The sequence below is a fragment of the Bufo gargarizans genome, chromosome 4 (genome assembly GCF_014858855.1).
Source record: "Bufo gargarizans isolate SCDJY-AF-19 chromosome 4, ASM1485885v1, whole genome shotgun sequence".
Classification (NCBI taxonomy): domain Eukaryota; kingdom Metazoa; phylum Chordata; class Amphibia; order Anura; family Bufonidae; genus Bufo; species Bufo gargarizans.
Window position 1 is genome coordinate 104,559,750 of NC_058083.1, and position 20,762 is coordinate 104,580,511.

Here is a 20,762-nt window from a genome sequence, read left to right on the forward strand (position 1 = left end):
TGCACAGACTGCTCAATGAGGTGAAAAAGGATCCTAGAGTGTCAGATCAAGACTAACAAAAGTCTCTGGCATATGCCAACATCCCTGTTAGCGAATCTACGATACATAAAACACTAAACAAGAATGGATTTTGTCGTGCCCGACAATTTCATGGGAGGATACCACAGAGGAATCCACTGCTGTCCAAAAAAAACATTGCTGCACGTTTACAGTTTGCACAAGAGCACCTGGATGTTCCACAGCAGTACTGGCAAAATATTCTGTGGACAGATGAAACCAAAGTTGTGTTGTTTGGAAGAAACACATGACACTATGTGTGGAGAAAAAGAGGCACAGCACACCAACAACAAAACCTCATCCCAACTGTAAAGTATGGTGGTGGGGGCATCATGGTTTGGGGCTACTTTGCTGTGTCAGGGCCTGGATGGATTGCTATCATCGAAATAAAAATGAATTCCCAATTTTATCAAGACATTTTGCAGGAGAACTTAAGGCCATCTGTCCACAAGCTGAAGCTCAACAGAGGACGGGTGTTGCAACAGGACAACGACCCAAAGCATAGAAGTAAATCAACAACAGAATGGCTTAAACAGTAGAAAATACGCCTTCTGGAGTGGCCCAGTCAGAGTCCTGACCTCAACCCAATTGAGATGCTGTGGCATGACCTCAAGAAAGCGATTCACACCAGACATCCCAAGAATATTGCTGAACTGAAACAGTTCTGTAAAGAGGAATGGTCAAGAATTTTTTCCTGACCATTGTGTCATCATTGTCTGATCTGCAACTACAGAAAATGTTTGGTTGAAGTTATTGCTGCCAAAAGAGGTTCAACCAGTTATTAAATCCAAGAGTTTACATACTTTTTCCACCTGCACTGTGAATGTTTTCATGGTGTGTTCATTAAAAATTCCATCACCCGGAGACGAGAGATAAAGTTTTATCAGCTGCCAGAGGCCTCTCCGCTTTACCGGGGCTACCTACATCAGTCCACCTGTATGCGGACTTAGCCCCATCTACACTCCACAGGAGGCGGGAAATGAGGCCGGTCACTCAGGCCCTACAGAAGGCGCAAATCAGGTACAGATGTGGTTTTCCCTTTAACCTAACTTTCCAACTAAATTCCCCACCTCATACGGTCCGGTCACCGTCAGAGGGGCTAGAAGCACTACAACGGGCCGGGATACAATGCGACCTGCAAAATCCATCAATTTCCACGCCGCTAACACAGCGGCCGGTGAGAGTATGGACTAAAGTTACTCCAGCCTCTACTGGTTCGAACACACCGAGGTTCACCTGACCTATACTTAATGCACCATACCCAGCGCTTTGCTGAGGACGTTTACCTCTCTCAGGTCCTGTTTTATATAAGTCTCTTAATATATGACCTAGAAATGTGCACATGGTTATGTTATTTTCTTATAGGGTATCGGCGATGCAGATTTTCATGCTGACCCTAATCATGGGTTTATGTGGAAGGATATTGTCCGCCGTGGTTTGGCTGACTTTGCTTCTACATCTGCTAACCAAACATGTTATAAGTTATGGGCCTCACAGCTCTTTTTGTTTTTCTACGTTAGTTTTTGCCCTTTTTATGTTGTTCTATCCTATTGACTTAGAGGCAATATGTACACGATTTGGAAAAATGTGATGATTCGGATTATTGAGCGGGAGGCATGTCTGAGTGCAGATGACGTTGGGTGTCTTCCTATAAACGGTTTCTCCCCCTAAATCTATACAATGTGTAAATTCTTAACTCATAATGTGAGGGGATTCAATTCCCCTAGGAAGAGGAAAGCAGCCTTTGCTATACACCTTAAACACACGCCCAACGTCATCTGTCTGCAGGAGACCCATTTCACTCCTACTTCCCATCCAAAATACAAGTATACCAGATACTATTCATCCACCTTCACTTCAAAGTGTAGAGGAGTGATCATCCTGCTGAGGAATTCCTTTCCTATAACTGTCACCCACTCACATATAGACCCAGAGGGGAGGTTTGTTATTCTGGTAGGGACCTGCAGAGGAGAAGTTTTATGTTTGGTTAATACTTACGCCCCCACTGTAGGCCCCATTTCATTTCTGGAGAGTATGGGTAAAATAATTGAGATGCTCTCCTACCAAAAAATAATTTGGTGCGGTGACTTCAATTTAGTTCTTCATCCTGTGCTGGACCGTTCAGCTCCACAACCCACCCCACGTCCCAAAGCCCAGACAAGCAGGATTAATCAAGTCCTACAGTCCCTCTCCTTAGCTGATACGTGGAGGGAATATAACGGCCCACAAAGTTGCTATACGTACTACTCCCCTGCACATCACATTTACTCTCGTATAGATTTGATTTTAGCATCCACTTCCAGTCTTCCCAGTTTGTTCTACTCCAGGCACCTAGTATCTTTCTGGTCAGACCATGATATGGTCATTTCTGATTTTACATTACCCCACCAAAACTACACCAGACCACCCTGGAGACTGAATGAATCCATCCTGACCCAACCTGCGATACTCACTCAATTGCAGGAGGATATCTCACACTTCTTTACCGATAATGCCTCCCCTGAAATTGATCCTATGATGCTATGGTTAACACATAAGGCATTTGTTAGGGGCAAACTGATAAGTATTGCGTCCAAACGAAAGAGAGAGCGTACCCAGACCCAAGTTAACCTTGAATCAAAACTGAACAAACTAGTATGGGCACACCCGAGATCCCCATCATTATACCTCATAAAAGCCATTAAAGATGTGAAACAGCAACTAAACATGATCCTCACTAACAACACGGAAAAGGCCCTTCGCTGGACAGGATCCTTCTATTACAGATATGCTAATAAGCCAGACAAATCTCAAGCTAGTCAGCTTAAAGCGAAACAAAATACTAACCAAGTATTTCAAATACGTACTCGATCAGATCAAGTCTCCTCCCATCCAGATTCCATCTACAAAACTTTCCACAAATACTATGAGCAACTCTACACCGCCCCTAGAGGGTACTCTGATTCTCAGATTGAGAATTTTATATCTTCAATAAGATTACCCATATTAACACCAGAGTCACAGTCAGAATTGTGTAAACCAGTTTCAGAAGAAGAAGTGACACATGCAATTAAGTCCCTCAAACTGGGAAAAGCTCCAGGCCCAGATGGATACTCCGCCCTCTACTATAAAAAGCTGGCCCCCGTACTTACCCCCCATATTACTAACCTCTGCAATCAGCTAATGCAGGGATCCACACCCCCTGAAGAATTTCTCAATGCTGCAATCACGGTTATCCCTTGCTCTCATCCAACTATGAGCCAATCTCACTACTGAACATAGACAACAAACTCTTTACCTCAATACTAGCAAATAGACTCAATACATTTCTCCCAGACCTTATCCACAGAGATCAGGTGGGGTTTATCCTGGGTAGAGAGGCACCTGACAACATTAGGAAAATCATGAATACCATACAGTCCTCTAATACAAACAAGACCCCATTGGCTCTCCTGGCGCTGGATATTGAGAAGGCTTTTGATACTGTCACCTGGCCTTACCTCTATAAAGTCCTCACTGCAATGGGCATTAAGGGCCCCTTTCTTATGGCTATCCAAGCACTATATTCCAAACCAAAAGCTAGTCTTAAAGGGAACCTGTCACCTGGATTTTGGGTATAGAGCTGAGGACATGGGCTGCTAGATGGCCGCTAGCACATCCGCAATACCCAGTCCCCATAGCTCTGTGTGCTTTTATTATGTATAAAACCCGATTTGATACATATGCAAATTAACCTGAGATGATTCAGAGCTTGAAAATGTGACTCTTCTCTGGTCACACAAGTAAGATATGACTCTTTTATGTTAATTTGCATATGTATCAAATCGTTTTTTTGACACAATAAAAGCACACAGAGCTATAGGGACTGTGTATTGCGGATGTGCTATCGGCGATCTAGCAACCCATGTCCTCAGCTCTATACACAAAATCTCAGTGACAGGTTCCCTTTAAACTCCCTACCACACTGGCCCACCCTATCCTGATTGGGAGGGGAATGAAGCAGGGTTGCCCACTCTCCCCAGCTTTGTTTGCCCTAGCCATTGAACCCCTAGCAATCCACATACGATCTCATAGTGACATTAAAGGATTATCAATTGGAAAAACTGAATATAAACTAAGTCTTTTTGCTGACAACTTATTATTATCGATCACCAACAACATTATGAGTGAGGGCCTGCTGCCGCTTTGCTGACTCTAGATAACCTGGGGCCGATCGCAAGTCCCCCTGACGGCGACGATGCATTCGGATGTCTTGTCTATTAACTTTTGATGTTATTGTCAGCGCAAACCATGTTGACTACGGGTTGAGGGGTAATCAGGGTTTGATTCCGGAGAGGGAGCCTGAGAAACAGCTATGGCTACCACATCCAAGCAAGGCATTGTGCGCACAAATTACCTATTGGGTATAATTAGGTGAGGGCTTGCAGGTGAGCTGACCCGGTAAAAGATTCACATCCATATGTGGTGGGACTAACCAATCTATGACAATTCCCACTCACCCGGGATCCTGCCCTAGCTTTATTATCATTAGGTATAGATACATTTACCTTTCTACATGCTATCATTATCTCTCATGTGTCTATAGCAGTAAGACACAAAATTGCCTTATCATGGAAAACTCAAACTCCTATACATATCTCTACTATTATCAAAATGGTTAACGAACAGTGTTGGTATGAGAAGATGTCTGCCTCGGCATTCAATTACTTAAATAAACACCTAGTTAGATGGGAAATCTGGACTTCATCCACATTATACTCACCAACTTCTTAAGTGCTCCTATATGATCTAAGTATCTTAATGTGTACTGCTATATATAGCAATGTATTTTCAATGCGTATACATTACTACAAATATTGTATTTTGCTTATACAAAGCCCTTACTCCTTTCATCTACCACTTAGATGATCTGACGCTCGATATTTGCCTTGTGATATAACAAAATATAACTACATACGTGATGTTATGATATATTCCTTCAAGTAACTTTATTAATGTTTTTTTACACTATAAATAACTTGTAAACTGCTGCCATGTCGGGTACCATTTTCTGACCTAATGTATGTAACTGAACATATATGGCACACAAAAATAAAAATGATGTTTTAAAAAAAAAGAAAGAATGAATCAGTTTGGCTCCATTCCGCCTCTATTCCACTTTGGAGGCAGACACCAAAACGGTGCTTGACGAAACTGAGCCAAATGGATACGTCCTGAAACACAATGTAAGTCAATGGGGACGGATCCGTTTTCACTGATACAACATGGCACAATAGAAAACGGATCCATCCCCCATTGACTTTCAAGATAGATCCGTTTTGGCTATGTTAAAGCTAATGCGGTTGTATTATCTGAACGGATGCGTTTGTGCAGATCCATGACGGATCTGCACCAAACGCGAGTGTGAAAGTAGCCTAACCTAGTGGATGGCCAGTTTGTCCGTATGCATGGTTTGACAACAAGCGCATTAGACAAAAATATTTCTGTGTTTGCGATTGATTCCACCCCTCTATCTCAAAAGTGTCTGTCTCAAATGGTGCAGGACATTCGTCTAAAGGTGGGAGATTCTCATATTGAATCAATTTCATGTTTTGTGCTGGAGGGTTTGCCTGCTCCTCTGGTGCTAGGTTTACCATGGTTAACCAAACATAACCCTACCATCGATGTGAGACAGATTCTCGATTGGAGTGATTACTGCATTGACAACTGTCTCAGCAAGTCGCTTTCTGTTGTAAGTACTAAAATGTTACCTTCTTTCCTTTCAGATTTTTCTGATATTTCTCTGAGGGTGGATACCAGGAGTTGCCTCCTCATTGGGAGTATGATTGCCCCATCAACCTTATTCCCAGGGCTAGATTGCCAAAGTCTCGGTTGTATAATCTTTCTGAACCAGAAAGAGTAGCCAAGCAAGAGTATATCACCGAGAGTTTGGCTAGGGCCTCTTTCACACGACTGTATGGCTTTTTCAGGGTTTTGCAGTCTGTTTTTCACAGATCCGTTGTTCCGTTTTTTGTTTCCATTGTCTTTCTGTTTCCGTTCCGTTTTTTTCGTATGGTATATACAGTATACAGTCATTACATAGAAAAAATTGGGCTGGGCATAACATTTTTAATAGATGGTTCCGCAAAAACAGAATGGATACGGAAGACATACAAATGCATTTCCGTATGGGTTCTGTTTTTTTTGCGGACCCATTGACTTGAATGAAGCAACGGAACATGAATTGCGGGCAATAATAGGACATGTTCTATCTTTCAACGGAACGGAAAAACGGAAATACGGAAATGGGATGCATGCGGAGTACATTCCGTTTTTATTTCGGAACCATTGAAAGGAATGGTTCCGTATATGGACCGTATATGGAAAGCAAAAAACGGCCCATAAATGGAAAAGAGTGTGAAAGAGGCCTAAAGGTCATATTAGACCTTCTAAATCACCAGTGGCTGCAGGCTTCTTCTTTGTTAAAAAAAAAGGATGGAACTCTTAGGCCATGTTTGGACTTCCATGAGCTTAATTGCATCACTATCCGTGATCCCTATTCCCTTCCTTTGATCCCAGATTTATTCAATCAGATTGTCGGTGCCAAGGTGTTCTCTAAATTGGATTTGAGGGGGGCATATAATCTGGTAAGAATCAAGGAAGGGGACGAATGGAAAACGGCCTTTAATACTCCTGAGGGTCAATTTGAGAATCTGGTCATGCCTTTTGGTTTGACCAATTCCCAAACTCTTGGCGCACCTTCACCAGTAGCTCAGGCAAATTGGGATAGGTTTTGAGAACCGCTGAACCACAAAGTTTAAGACATGGGCTAGGCATGGGATGTGTGTGAGCTTGCCGAGCTAAAAAGCCGCCACCAATTTACGGCCATTATTAGACACAACCATGCTTGGTTCTAGGTTGAGTGGCGAGAGCCACAGCTCAGTCTGGTCTCTTATCCCTTGCCACAGCTCTGCGGCAGTGTACTGTTTGTCCCCTAAGCATATCAGCTTCAGCACGGCTTGTTGCCACTTCCCCACTGCAGTGCTACACTGCTTCCGGCTATTGACTGATGACTGACTGGTGCTGCACGCAAATAATTTGAAGGGGGAAGTGGAGGAGGAGGAGGAGGAGGAGGAGAAGTGGTTGGAGCCACTAACGTAGGTGCTGGCAGCAACCCTGATCAACGTAGGGCCTGCAATCCTTGGAATCGATAGCGCCTGTGCCATCCCAGGGTACAACTCACTCCCGGCCTCCACAACATTCACCCAGTTAGCCGTCAGGGAAATGTAGCATCCTTGATCGAATGCACTTGTCCATGTGTCCGTGGTTAAGTGGAACTTCCCAGTAACTGCGTTGGTCAGGGCACGTGTGATCTTAAGCGACACATGTTGGTGTAAAGCAGGAATAGCACACCTTGAAAAATAGTGGCGGCTGGGGACTGCGTAACGCAGGACGGCCGCCGACATGAAGCTGCGGAAGGCTTCAGTGTCCACAAGACTAAATGGCAACGTTTCCAGGGCCAGTAATTTGGAAAGCTGCGCATCTAGTGCTATGGGCTGTGGGTGGGTGGCTAGGTATCTGCGCTTGTGTTCAAATGCCTGGGGTAAGAACATTTGTACGCTAAGCTGGGACACGGAAGTGGATGTGGTCGCTGATGGTTCTTGCAAAGGTCCAGGTGCAAGGCAGGAGGCATCCTGGCCTGCACATTCAAGAGGGGATTGGCCAGCACGTGACACAGGGGAAGAGGAGGCAGTGGTGTGACCCGCAAAAACAGATTGTGGACCCAGGCATTCGGACCACCTATTACAGTGATTTTATGCCATGTGATGGATCATGCTGGTGGTGGTGAGGTAGATAGTGTTCACACCCCTGCTCAGTTGCAAATTACAATTCTTTTGTCGTCCACACTTTCCTCAAAAAAGCGCCAGACTGCTGAACACCTACCCCTGTTTGACATGGCCCGCCTTCTCCCTTTTGCCACCCCACTGCCTCTTCCAGCCTGTTGCAGTCCTGCAGATCCCTCCCCCTCTGTACTGCTGTCCTTGCTCAGCTTTCCACCTTCCCAGGTTGGGTCAGTGACTTCATCGTCCACCACCTCCTCTTCCATTTCCTCACTCTGTGCTCATCCGCCTGACTTGTTGACCTAATCACAACCTCAGTTATTGATAACTGTGTCTCATCCTCTTCCTCAACCTCTTGAGACAGTAATTGCTGTTGAGTTATTGGCAACTGTATCTCATCATCATCCACCTCATTAAACAGTAATTGCCGTTCCCCATCGTCATCTTCTTGACTGTGGATGCTCAAGAGTTTGGGAATTAAGGCACAAGATCTGTCCCCTTTCAAGCATGCTTGGCGAGAGGACCAAATCAAGGAATGGCGAGGAAAAGAGGTCCTCGGAATATCCGAGCATGGGATCACATGTTTGGCCAGACTCTCTAAGGTGGAAGGAATATAAAGACTGGACTTGGTGGAAGACAGGGTGGTGCTTAACCAACTGGTAGTATTATCGGCTGCAATCCAACCGACCACCTGGTCGCACTGGTCTGACTTCAAGAGTGATGTCCTGCGTTGTCCTGCAAACTGGGACATGATGCTAGGTATCGTTGATGACTGTTTTTCTTGTGCTCTGGCAGCAGGCACAGTTTCAACATGCCCAGGGCCACGGCTTCTGCGTGCACCATCATCATCACGACCACTTCCCCCGTCCCTTACTGCTCACCTTCTTCATTTTAAATGTGATATATGCTTTAAAGTATGTCACATGTACAGTAACGTAGGATTTTGAAGTGTATGCGCCAAATTTTTTTAAAAGGTATTTGGGATGTGGAAACGTCAAACAGGAGAAATCCCGCAGATAATGTCAATACTGTCACCAGCGGCTAGTAAAAAATTACAGGGAATGTCACAGGTATTTGGGATGCGGAAACTTTATACAGGAGAGGTACCACCGGTAATGTCACTGTCCAAAGCGTGTACGTAAAAAGTACTCTGTATGTCACAGATAACATTTTTAGGCGCACACGTTACACTGCAGATGTGGCACTGGTAATCTCACTGTCCGCAACGGACACCATCTACAGAAATAGCACACTGGATGTCACCGATATTTTAGGTATGCGCACACTTTACACAGGAGATGTGGTGAGGATAATTTAACTGTTCGCAGCGGACACCGTCTACGGAAAAAGTACTTTGGATGTCACTGTTATTTTAGGGATGCACACACTTTACACAGGAGATGTGGCGCAGAAAATTTAACTGTTCGCAGCGGACACAGATATTTTAGAGATGTGCACACTTGAAAAGGTTTCTGTCACCTGAAAAATGGGTATGAAGCTGGCTGACATTAGCGATGTGCTAATGTCAGCTGAACATAACTATATTATTGACATTTCACTGGCTTTATTGAGAAAAACTAACTTTTATAATATGCTAATTCACCTCTAGTAGCAGGAGGGCATTGATCCTGCTCCTAGAGGCTCCGTTTGCCTACCTTTTTTCACGCCCTTCTTCTCTTGATTGACAGGGCCAGGCAGCCCTGCTCTACTCCCGCCGGCCGTGTCTGCAGTGTAAATCTCGCACTGTTCATTATTCGGCACAGGCGCAGTAAGAAAGCCAGCAGCCGCCGAGCGTCCTTCCCTCATTGCACCTGCATCGAATACTGAACTTCGCAAGATTTACACTGCAGATATGGCCGGCGGGAGGAGAGAAGCGCTGCCTTGCCCTGTCAATCAAGAGAAGAAGGATGTGAAAAGAGGTGGGCAAACGGAGCCTCTAGGAGTAGGTTCAACGCCCCCCCCCCCCCCCTGCTCCTAGAGGCAAATTAGCATATTATAAAGCACATTGCTAATGTCAGCCAGCTTTTCAGGTGTCACCCATTTTTCAGGTGACAGAAACCCTTTAAACAGTAGATGTGACGCGGATAATTTAACTGTCCGCAGTGGACACTGTCTACAGAAAAAGTACATTGGATGTCACTGATATTTTAGGAATGCGCACACTTTCCACAGGAGATGTGGTGCTGATAATTTAACTGTCCGCAGCGGCCTATAAGAAGCTATTTAGCGCAGGATGCGCTAAAAATATATATTGCTGCTGTCACACACAATAGTCCTTTTAAAGGCCTTTTGAGTCTCTGAAAAATTTTCTAATAAAAATCTTCCAATAACACTCCCTACACTCTGTCCCTTCCTATGCACAGCTCTCCCTAATACTGAGCAATTTAGTGCAGGTTGCGCTACAAACATAGTGAATATTGCTGCTATCACACACAATAGTCCTTAAAAGGACTTTTGGGTCTGTGAAAAGTTTTTGTAATAAAAATCTTCCAATAATACTCTATACAATGTCTTTCCCTTTCTATGCTCAGGTCTCCCTGACTAAGACTGAGCCAAGCACATGTCATTAGGTGCTTTATAGCAGTGTTCCCCAACTCCAGTCCTCAGTGCCCACCTGCCAGTCATGTTTTCAGGATTTCCTTAGTATTCAGCAGGTGATATAATTAGTGTCAATGCCTCAAGACTTACCACAGGTCTTCATTCTGTGAGATATTCTCAAATCATGACCTGTAGGTGGGCCCTGAGGACTGGAGTTGGGGAACACTACTTTATGGCAAGAAACTAATAGTGGCTCTCCCAATTACTCGCCCTGGATTAGTGCTCTGTCTATAGTGACTCACCCAGCCACTAGTGTGCAAAAGAATTCAAATGAATAAACACTAGGCAGGCACTTAATATCTGGGTAATACAAATTATGTGTTTATTGATGAATAAAAATGTTGTTTATTTGATAATGATTTTAAAACTTGGATTAGACTAAAAAGTGATTAAAAGGGTTGGCAGGATAAAAATGTATGATGGGTAGTAGTGATTCATATATCATTGATTGATGTGTCTTTTAATAAGTTGGTGGTTGAAGTTCGATCATAGATATGAATACCTAATGCGATTTTGTTGGTTGCAGGTAAATGTCCAAGGGAGTGAAAAAATTGTAATAGTGATAAAAATGATGAAAAAATTATCAAATAATAATAATAATAATAATAATAGTAGGTGATGATAGGAATAAGGTAAAATGATAAATAGATCAAAAATAGAATAAGGGAAGGATGAAGGATACAAAAGAAACTTTAGTCGATGAAGTAGATGTGTAGTTGGGTTATTCCAATGTCAATTATAGATGCTTAGTAAAATGAGTGGTGTGCGCCAGCAGGGTGAGTGATGGTTATGCCAAGAAAGCAGTGTATAGTAATAGGGACTAGTTATTACTCAGTGTGTTTGATGGCTCAATGTCCGCTATTGTCGGTGGTGTCCCATATGGCAATTAGCTAATACTCACCCTGCAGTCAGACTTTTCGCTGTGTGATAGCAGTGCTGGATTCAGTAATAGTCCCCGGCATCTTGCTGCTTCACGTTGTATGTTTGCGCGATCTGTGTAGCTGGCTTGGCGTCTCATGTGATCTGTCACGTGGTTTCCTCTGTGCCGGTCAGCTGATGCTGATGCTTCTATCCTGCGATATGTTGATCCTATTGTTTTCTTCTGGTTATGCAGAAATCCAAAATCCTTCAATAACGGTGTGGGTAATGGTGGGTATCACCTATGAGACTATACACCATTACCCACACCGTCATTGAAGGATTTCTGATTTCTGCATAACCAGAAGAAAACAATAGGATCAACATATCGCAGGATAGAAGCATCAGCATCAGCTGACCGGCACAGAGGAAACCACGTGACAGATCACATGAGACGCCAAGCCAGCTACACAGATCGCGCAAACATACAACGTGAAGCAGCAAGATGCCGGGGACTATTACTGAATCCAGCACTGCTATCACACAGCGAAAAGTCTGACTGCAGGTTGAGTACTAGCTAATTGCCATATGGGACGCCACCGACAATAGCGGACATTGAGCCATCAAACACACAGTGAGTAATATCTAGTCCCTATTACTATACACAGTTTTCTTGGCATAACCATCACTCACCCTGCTGGCGCACACCACTCATTTTACTAAGCATCTATAATTGACATTGGAATAACCCAACTACACATCTACTTCATCGACTAAAGTTTCTTTTGTATCTTTCATCCTTCCCTTATTCTATGTTTCATCTATTTATCATTTTACCTTATTCCTATCATCACCTACTATTATTACTATATAATAATATATGTAAATATATTATGGCTAAAAACTTATATATACATAAATGTTTCTGCCGGGATTCAAACTTGTACATTAGAGTCAAGGATGTTAACCACTACACTATAGAGCAGGGATCAGCAACCTTCGGCACTCCAGCTGTGGTGAAACTACGACTCCCAGCATGCACACTTGCTTAGCTATTTTCAGAACTCCCATAAAAGTGAATTAGCATGCTGGGAGTCGTAGTTTCAACACATCTGGAGTGCCGAAGGTTGCTGACCGCTGCTATAGAGCTACATGTTAATCTACACAGAAATATAAAATAAGTCTTCTGCTGAATAGGAATACTTACTACATCAGAAACTTCTATGAGGTTTTTCGGACACAGTTTAGCATTCAGCTTTATAGCTGAGTGGATAAGATGCTTTTCTCTAATGTGCAACATTGGGAGTTCAAATCCTGGCAGAAATTAGATTTAAATACCCTGGGGTGTCCCCAAGCACTGACTCCATATATGCATATACAGTCATGTGAAAAAATTAGGACACCCTTTGAAAGCATGTGGTTTTTTGTAACATTTTTAATAAAAGGTTATTTCATCTCCGTTTCAACAATACAGAGAGATTAAAGTAATCCAACTAAACAAAGAAAACTGAAGAAAAGTCTTTTCAAGATCTTCTGTAAATGTCATTCTACAAAAATGCCTATTCTAACTGAGGAAAAAGATAGGACACCCTCACATGTATTCCCTCTTAAATTGGCTCAGATCTCACACAGGTATATCACACCAGGTGCACATAATTAGTAGATCGTTACTCTGCATGTTGAATGAGGCTTGCCCTATTTAAACCTCAGACATTTAGTTTGGTGTGCTCCTGACTGTTGAAGTGAGAGTGAGCACCATGGTGAGAGCAAAAGAGCTGTCAGAGGACTTCAGAAAAAAGATTGTAGCAGCCTATGAGTCTGGGAAGGGATTTAAAAAGATCTCAAAAGATTTTGAAATCAGCCATTCCACTGTCCGGAAGATAGTCTACAAGTGGAGGGCTTTCAAAACAACTGCCAACATGCCCAGGACTGGTCGCCCCAGCAAGTTCACCCCAAGAGCAGACCGCAAGATGCTAAAAGAGGTCTCCAAAAACCCTAAAGTGTCATCTCGATAACTACAGCAGGCTCTGGCTACTGTTGATGTAGAAGTACATGCCTCTACAATCAGAAAGAGACTGTACAAGTTTAACTTGCATGGGAGGTGTGCAAGGAGGAAACCTTTGCTTTCCAAGAGAAACATCGAGGCCAGACTGACATTTGCCAGAGATAAAGTTGACAAAGACCAGGACTTCTGGAATAATGTTCTTTGGACAGATGAGTCCAAAATTGAATAATTTGGACACAACAACAGAGGACATGTTTGGCGTAAACCAAACACAGCATTCCAAGAAAAGAACCTCATACCAACTGTGAAGCATGGAGGTGGAAGTGTCATGGTTTGGGGCTGCTTTGCTGCAGCAGGACCTGGTCAGCTCACCATCATAGAATCCACGATGAATTCTACTGTGTATCAGAAGGTGCTTGAAGAACATGTGAGACCATCAGTTAGAAAATTAAAGCTGAAGCGGAACTGGACCATGCAACATGACAATGACCCAAAACATACTAGTAAATCAACCAAAGATTGGCTGAAAAAGAAGAAATGGAGAGTCCTGGAATGGCCAAGTCAAAGTCCAGATTTGAATCCCATTGAGATGCTGTGGGGTGACTTGAAAAGGGCTGTACGTGCAAGAAACCCCTCAAACATCTCACAGCTGAAAAAGTTCTGCATTGAGGAGTGGGGTAAAATTTCCTCAGACCGATGTCGAAGACTGGTAGATGGCTACAAGAACCGTCTCACTGCAGTTATTTCAGCCAAAGGAGGTAACACTCGCTATTAGGGGCAAGGGTGTCCTATCTTTTTCCTCAGTTAGAATAGGCATTTTTGTAGAATGACATTTACAGAAGATCTTGAAAAGACTTTTCTTCAGTTTTCTTTGTTTAGTCGGATTACTTTAATCTCTCTGTATTGTTGAAACGGAGATGAAATAACCTGACTGTAACTCTATATGGAGTCAGAGCAGGGACTCCTAATCTGAACTAGAGTCTGACCCCCTCCCCTCTTCAGAGCAGGAGGTGCCTGGGGTTCTCCTATTGACTTCCACTACTGGTTTGCTTATCCATAATATGCATATAAAAAAATACTTTCAGGACATGTTCATTTTACCTGATATATATCAGCATCATATGGAGCAGGATCCCACATGATCAATATCACATTTTTATATATACGATTTTCCAGGAAATGGTGATCGACCCTCGTAACGACCTGCAAGCAAGAGAAACATTATAAGATCTTATTATAATATAATAATATATTTATTGCATGTATTATACTACCATTGAATAAAAAAAAATAAGAACCCAGATAGAAATTTTGGATCGTTGCAAAACTTGGCATGCAGTTATATCTCAAGCAGAGATTTAAATGATTACAGGTGTCGTCTGATATCCTGTTCCCTTCCCCCCACTTGCTGCCCCCTCGTTTAGGAGGCTGTAATTGATGGGTCACATCCTCATTTTATGAATGAAGCGATTATAGAAGCATTGATAAAGCTAGGTTAGGAACCATTTTCTCTGACTTTTAGGCTAGGGCTAGACCGTGACATGTGTCGCGCAACTTCTTATCGCCGAAAAGTTACGCAACATTTTTTTATGCTAGTCAATGGTGTCGCACTGTGGCATGCTGAGACTGTGACACGACAATTGGAAAAAATCCATCTAAGGCCCCATGCACACGGCCGTGTTTCACAGCCGTGTGCGGGCCGTGGAACCGCGGCCTGGATCCCTCCTGAGAGCAGGAGCGCACGGCGTCACTGGTTGCTATGACGCCGTGCGCTCCCTGCTGCCGCCGCAATACAGTAGTACACTGGTATGATCTATACCAGTGTATTACTGTACTGTGCCGGCAGCAGGGAGCGCACGGCGTCATAGCAACCAGTGACGCCGTGCGCTCCTGCTCTCAGGAGGGATCCAGGCCGCGGTTCCACGGCCCGCACACGGCCGTGTGCATGGGGCCTAAAATTGATTTTTGTACGACATGTCGCTGTGTAGCCCTAGCCTTCCAGGCCTATATCAGTTCTGCCTTGTGATGTCAAAATCTTGGAGAAAGCATTAGACATTATTCTTGTAAGGGCTCATGCACACAACCATATTTTCTTTCCGTGTCAGTTCCGGTTGCTTTGCAGCCTGTATGCGGAACCATTCACTTCAACGGGTCCACAAAAAAACTGAAATTACGAAATTACTCCGTGTGCATTCCTTTTCCATATGTCCGCAAGTTAATTCTGCAAAAAAATGTCCTATTCTTGTTCATTTTGTGGACAAGGACAGGCATTGTTACAATAGGTCCGCAAAAAAAAAACAACGGATGCAACACGGATGACACAGGATTGTCTTCTGTTTTTTTTTGCGGATCCGTGTTATGCGGACCACAAAATACATACAGCTGTGTGCATGAGCCCTAAGGCTAGATTCACACTACCGTATGTGTTTTGCGTTCTGCAAATTGCAGATCTACAACAAAAAAAAAAACTGATGGCGTCCGTATGGCATCCGTTTTTTTTTGCGGAGCCATTGTAACAATGCGGTCCGCATTTTTTCTGGACCCATTGAAATGAATGAGTCCTCATCCCCAAAAAATGGAACGGACGCGGAAACAAAATACGTTCGTGTGAATGTAGCCTAAAGGTGATCTCCTCTTTTGTTCAATCTGCATCTATGGCAGATATTCCTATAGCTATAAATACATGTCATTTGTATTTGTACTTCCATTATTTCCAATAATAATTAATAGTGTTGCGCGATTCAAAGTTAACAAAGTGGAATTCGATCCAAATTTCAGGAACAATTTGATTAAGCTGAATTTCCTGGCGCTTAATGCTAACGAATGAAAACCCAAAACATATCTTATCCATTTGATCATGGAAAGAATGTCACGGCCATCTTGACTGAAGAAAACATGGCAATTCTCACATCACCACATCATCACGCTGGGTGGGCGCGGTGACGTAATCTCGAATGACTTCACTGCGCAGCGCGATGACATGGGGACATCACATGTCAGCAAACACGAGAATTGGCATGTTTACTTCAATCAAGATGGCCGTGACGTCCTCTCTGCGATCAAATCGATGTATTTTTTTGTTTTAACCCCTGGATGCGTTGAATGCAGCATCTGAGGGGTTAAATGATAGGGAGCAGTGCGATTGCTGTTCCCCCTTCATTACCCCCACTCCTTACAATGGGATGCGATTTGTTACGGAGTAATTCCTAACATTTTTGTTAACTTTGTTATTTTTTTTAAACTTTGCTCATCTCTACTTAATAATGTTGCCATTCATACAGCGTCTGAAATTAAATAATGAAGCGACAAGTTTCTTCTTGATATGGAACCTTTATGGAAAACATGGCTGGGTAGCTGCACATGGATTACCCCTATTAAACAGAGCTAATCTGGAGGTCAATCCATGACATCACAAACTGCAAATCCATGGCTAAAATCCATGGCAGAAAACCTTATGCCATACCAAGACTATTGCAAAACAGGAAAATAAAAAATACACAAGAGGTATATCAAATAAGATGGTACAATATAATGTTATATCCACTCAGAGGTGTAGCATGGGGGGGCAGGGGGGGAACATTGTACCGGGCACCAAATTGCAGGGGGCGCCAGTCAGCAGGCAGTAAAATGAGGGTATTAGGCAGTTAAACGGCACAAGGATCACAAATATGTGCTAGTGACAGTCTGCACCGGGTCGCCCAAACACAGGCCACAAGCAGTGAAGAAGAGTGAGTATTTTCTGACTCCAAGTAGGATAATGGAATCAACACCTTTGACCCCATGCTGGGTATAATGACCTCTGACCCCATGCTGGGTATAATTACCAGATGTTGATTCAGTTACATATTTATTCCCAGAGAATTCTTGTACAGTCACTCAGAATTGAGAAAGCTCGTTGGAAGAACGAGTGAAACGTTTTCAAGAAATCTCCAGTAAGTCCAGTTGCCTTGATTTATTCTTTACAGATATACCATGACCTGGATGAATGAGAACCTTCACAGACACTATGGGGGTGGAGAGGACGGAGGAGGATTACTATATATATATATATATATATATATATATATATAGAGAGAGAGAGAGAGAGATAGAGAGAGAGGGCCATAATGATATGGTTTCACTTTGTCTGTGTGCTGCTGGTATGTCCACACTTCCTGTTCAGGTGTGGATCATGTGACCTTTACCTTTCCATTTTTAGTCTGACTTTACCCATCACTCCTTGCTCTGGATAGCTTCATTTGGTTTTGGAAGAGCTGGAGTGTGGTTCTTGTTGAAGGAACAGATTGTCTTTGCTCTGTCATTACCTTTAGGGCATCCAAGGGTCACCAGGGTTTTCTAGGTTCCTGTGTATGGGCATCTCTACCATCGAGAGGTTCCCATACAGATAGGAGTTAGAACCAAGAGCAGGGTTTTATAGGTGGTGAGCCTTTTCCTTCCCTAGCGGTGAGGCTTAGTGTCTTTACCCTTCCTTCTTGTTGTCTTTTGGTGTTCTCCCCTATTACATCCTTGACACTGCCACATTGGAACTTATGCCCTCAGAGGGCGAAGTGATAGTGCTACTCAACTTGCACAGTAAAGAGCGCATTAGAGCAGCGGAGCACCAGCAAATACCACCATACAGCAACTGTTCCCTGAGTGAGCAAGCAAGACATCTCAGCGGATCTACCATAAAGGCCATAAAAACGTGCATTAGTCAAACTGTAGCTGACTCTTAAAGTGGCAGAACAGCAAAGGCAAGATAGTCAGAGAAAGAGCGCCATCCCTCCTGCGATCCCTAGAAAGAGAAAGGGATGCCTGGAGGGAGGCCAAAGTCCAGAGCTACTGCTACTGCAGTCAGCTAGTTTACCGCCACTAGGCCCAAAGCCTGCAGCTGCGTATCCAAGCCAGTGCATCGCAAGTCATCAGAGATTATTGCAAGTCATCACAGATCATCACAAGTCATCACAAAGCATCACAAGTCTGCACAGAGCATCACAACTCAGCGCAGAGCATCGCAAGCCTCCACAAGGCGATGCAAGTCAGCACAGAACATCACAAGCAGCATATCCAAGTCAGCGCATCGCAAGTCTGCACAGAGCATCGCAAGTCAGCGCAGAGCATCTCATCATATCAAGAATAGACACGTCTCTCTTAAGATTGACATTTGTTCCTGCTCTTCAGAATAAGGTCAGAGCTTTCCTTTTAGTACTTATCATTGCATATAGGCTTTGGCATAAAGAGATAATTTTGTTTTCAGAAAAATACTTTAAAGTAAAACAAAGGACAGTTTGTATTACATGGACTCTATTGCATTTAAAGTAAAAGTCATTTATTGCCTTCATTTTATCGCTGTTACATTTAAAGTGAGAGTCATTTATTTCTGCATTTGTCAATATTGCATTTAAAGTCAAAGGACTCTTAATATTCGTATTGATTGCCAGTACTGCATTTAAAGTAAAATGTCTGAGCTTGGTATTACCATGCCACTGTTAGAGGATACAAAGATAGATAGAGTAGAGGGGGAAGAGCAAGGAAACCTGTCGGAGGTAGAAGAGTCTGATATAGCATTAGTCCTGCCTCAAACAAATATAGCCCAAGCAGATGAACTAAGACGTTCATCACGTGCCAGAAAACCGACCCCAAAGAAGCTGGAAAATTTGGAGCAAGAAGCAGCACTAAAAGGAAAAAAGTTTGCCAGAATGTATGGTGAATGGAAATTATACATTAACCCCTTCCCGACCGCAATCTGTATATATACGTGATAGCTGCACATACCCCGTGCAGCTACCACGTATATATACGTTCTGGCAGTTCTTTAATCTAAGCGCTGCAAAGCGTTTGGATTAAAGCTTCTGCCCTTGCCCTGTATGCTGTCACGGACAGCATACAGTGCAGTAATGCCAGCAAGGGACCAATCAGAGTGGTCCCTTGCCAGCAATCAATACGATTGGTTAGTCTGTGAAGACTAACCAATCGGATCGTGGCAGTGTTAAAACGCCGGTTTCAGACTCTGATCTGCGCTCTGCAGATCAGAGCCTGAAATCAGTGTCCTCGTGCCCCTTCCCCAATCCATGCAGCCCCCCCATCTGTGCAGCGCCCCCCCGCCCCCGATCTGTGCAGACACCCCCCGATCTGTGCAGCCCATCTGTGCCCCTCCATCTGTTCCCCATCTTTCACAGTGCTGCCCCCTCCTTGAGTCTGCCCCCTGCTGGCATGACACCCTCCCTCTCCACCCCCTTCCAGCACTGCCCCCGTCTGCCCCCCTGCTGTGTTTGATGGCGGCGGCTCCATTCCTGCGCCGCCGCCATCATCAGAGTGTCAGCTCTATGCTGACACTCTGCTGTAAGTTCTGTAACCCCATAGATGCCGCGGAATCCATGGGGTTAATAGAGGGAGGGGGCTCCCTCTCTCCACCATCGGGGCTGCTGCGCGATAATCCGCTGTTGCCACCTACAGGGCATCTGAATATATTACACTTTGCAATGCAAGAGCATTGCAAAGTATAGTACAGCCATCAGCCCCACTGGATCCTAATGATCCAAGAGGGACTTGATAAAAAAAAATGTGAAAAAATAAATAAAAGTAAAAATTAATAAATAAAAATGTTAAAAAAAGCCTTTTCCTATAAAAAATGAAAAATAAAAAAATGCACATATCAGGTATCACCGCGTCCATAACAACCATCTCTATAAAGATATCACATGATAGACCCCGCCTGATAAACACCATTAAAAAAACCATTTTTGTCACCTTACATCACAAAAAGTGCAACAGCAAGCGATAGAACAGACGTATAACCCCCAAAATAGTACCAATCAAACCGTCACCTTGTCCCACAAAAAATGATACCCTATTTAAGACAATCGCCAAAAAAATACAAAAGCTATGGCTCTATAGAGACACTAAAACATAATTTTTTTGGTTTCAGAAATGCTATTATTGTGTAAAACTTAAATAAATAAGAAAAAGTATACATATTCGGTATTGCCACGTCCGCAACGATCTTCTCTATAAAACTATCACATGACCTAACTCCTAACTATCACATGACCTAACTCCTCAGATGAACGCTGTAAAAATAAATAGATGAAAACTGTTCCAAAACAGCCAATTTTTGGGTCACCTTGCCGCATAAAGTGTAATAATGATTGATCAAAAAATCCTATGTACCCAAAAATGTGACCAATAAAAACCTCAACACTTTCTGCAAAAACGAGCCCCTGCACAAGACGATCGGCAGAAAAATAAAAAACATATGGCGTTCAGAAAACCAATCCAGCACAATCTGCCTTCCAAAAACCGGATGGCATTCCTTTCCTTCTGCGCCCTGCCGTGTGCCCGTACAGCAGTTTACAACCACATGTGGGGTGTTTATGTAAACCACGGAATCAGGGTAATAAATATTGAGTTTTGTTTGGCTGTTAACCCTCAATGTGTTAAAGAATTTTTTTTTAGAAAATGGAAAA

At 43.4% G+C, this 20,762-nt stretch overlaps 1 protein-coding gene across 2 annotated transcripts in view; it reads right to left on the reverse strand.

Moving 5' to 3' along the window:
• LOC122934932 (beta-galactoside alpha-2,6-sialyltransferase 1-like) overlaps positions 1-20,762 on the reverse strand; it is a 239,285-nt gene that overhangs the window by 47,908 nt on the left and 170,615 nt on the right. For both annotated transcript variants that reach the window (XM_044290607.1, XM_044290608.1), the window contains one exon: positions 14,419-14,520. In XM_044290607.1, coding sequence (XP_044146542.1) covers positions 14,419-14,520 — 102 coding nt within the window. The remainder of the gene's footprint in view (positions 1-14,418; positions 14,521-20,762) is intronic.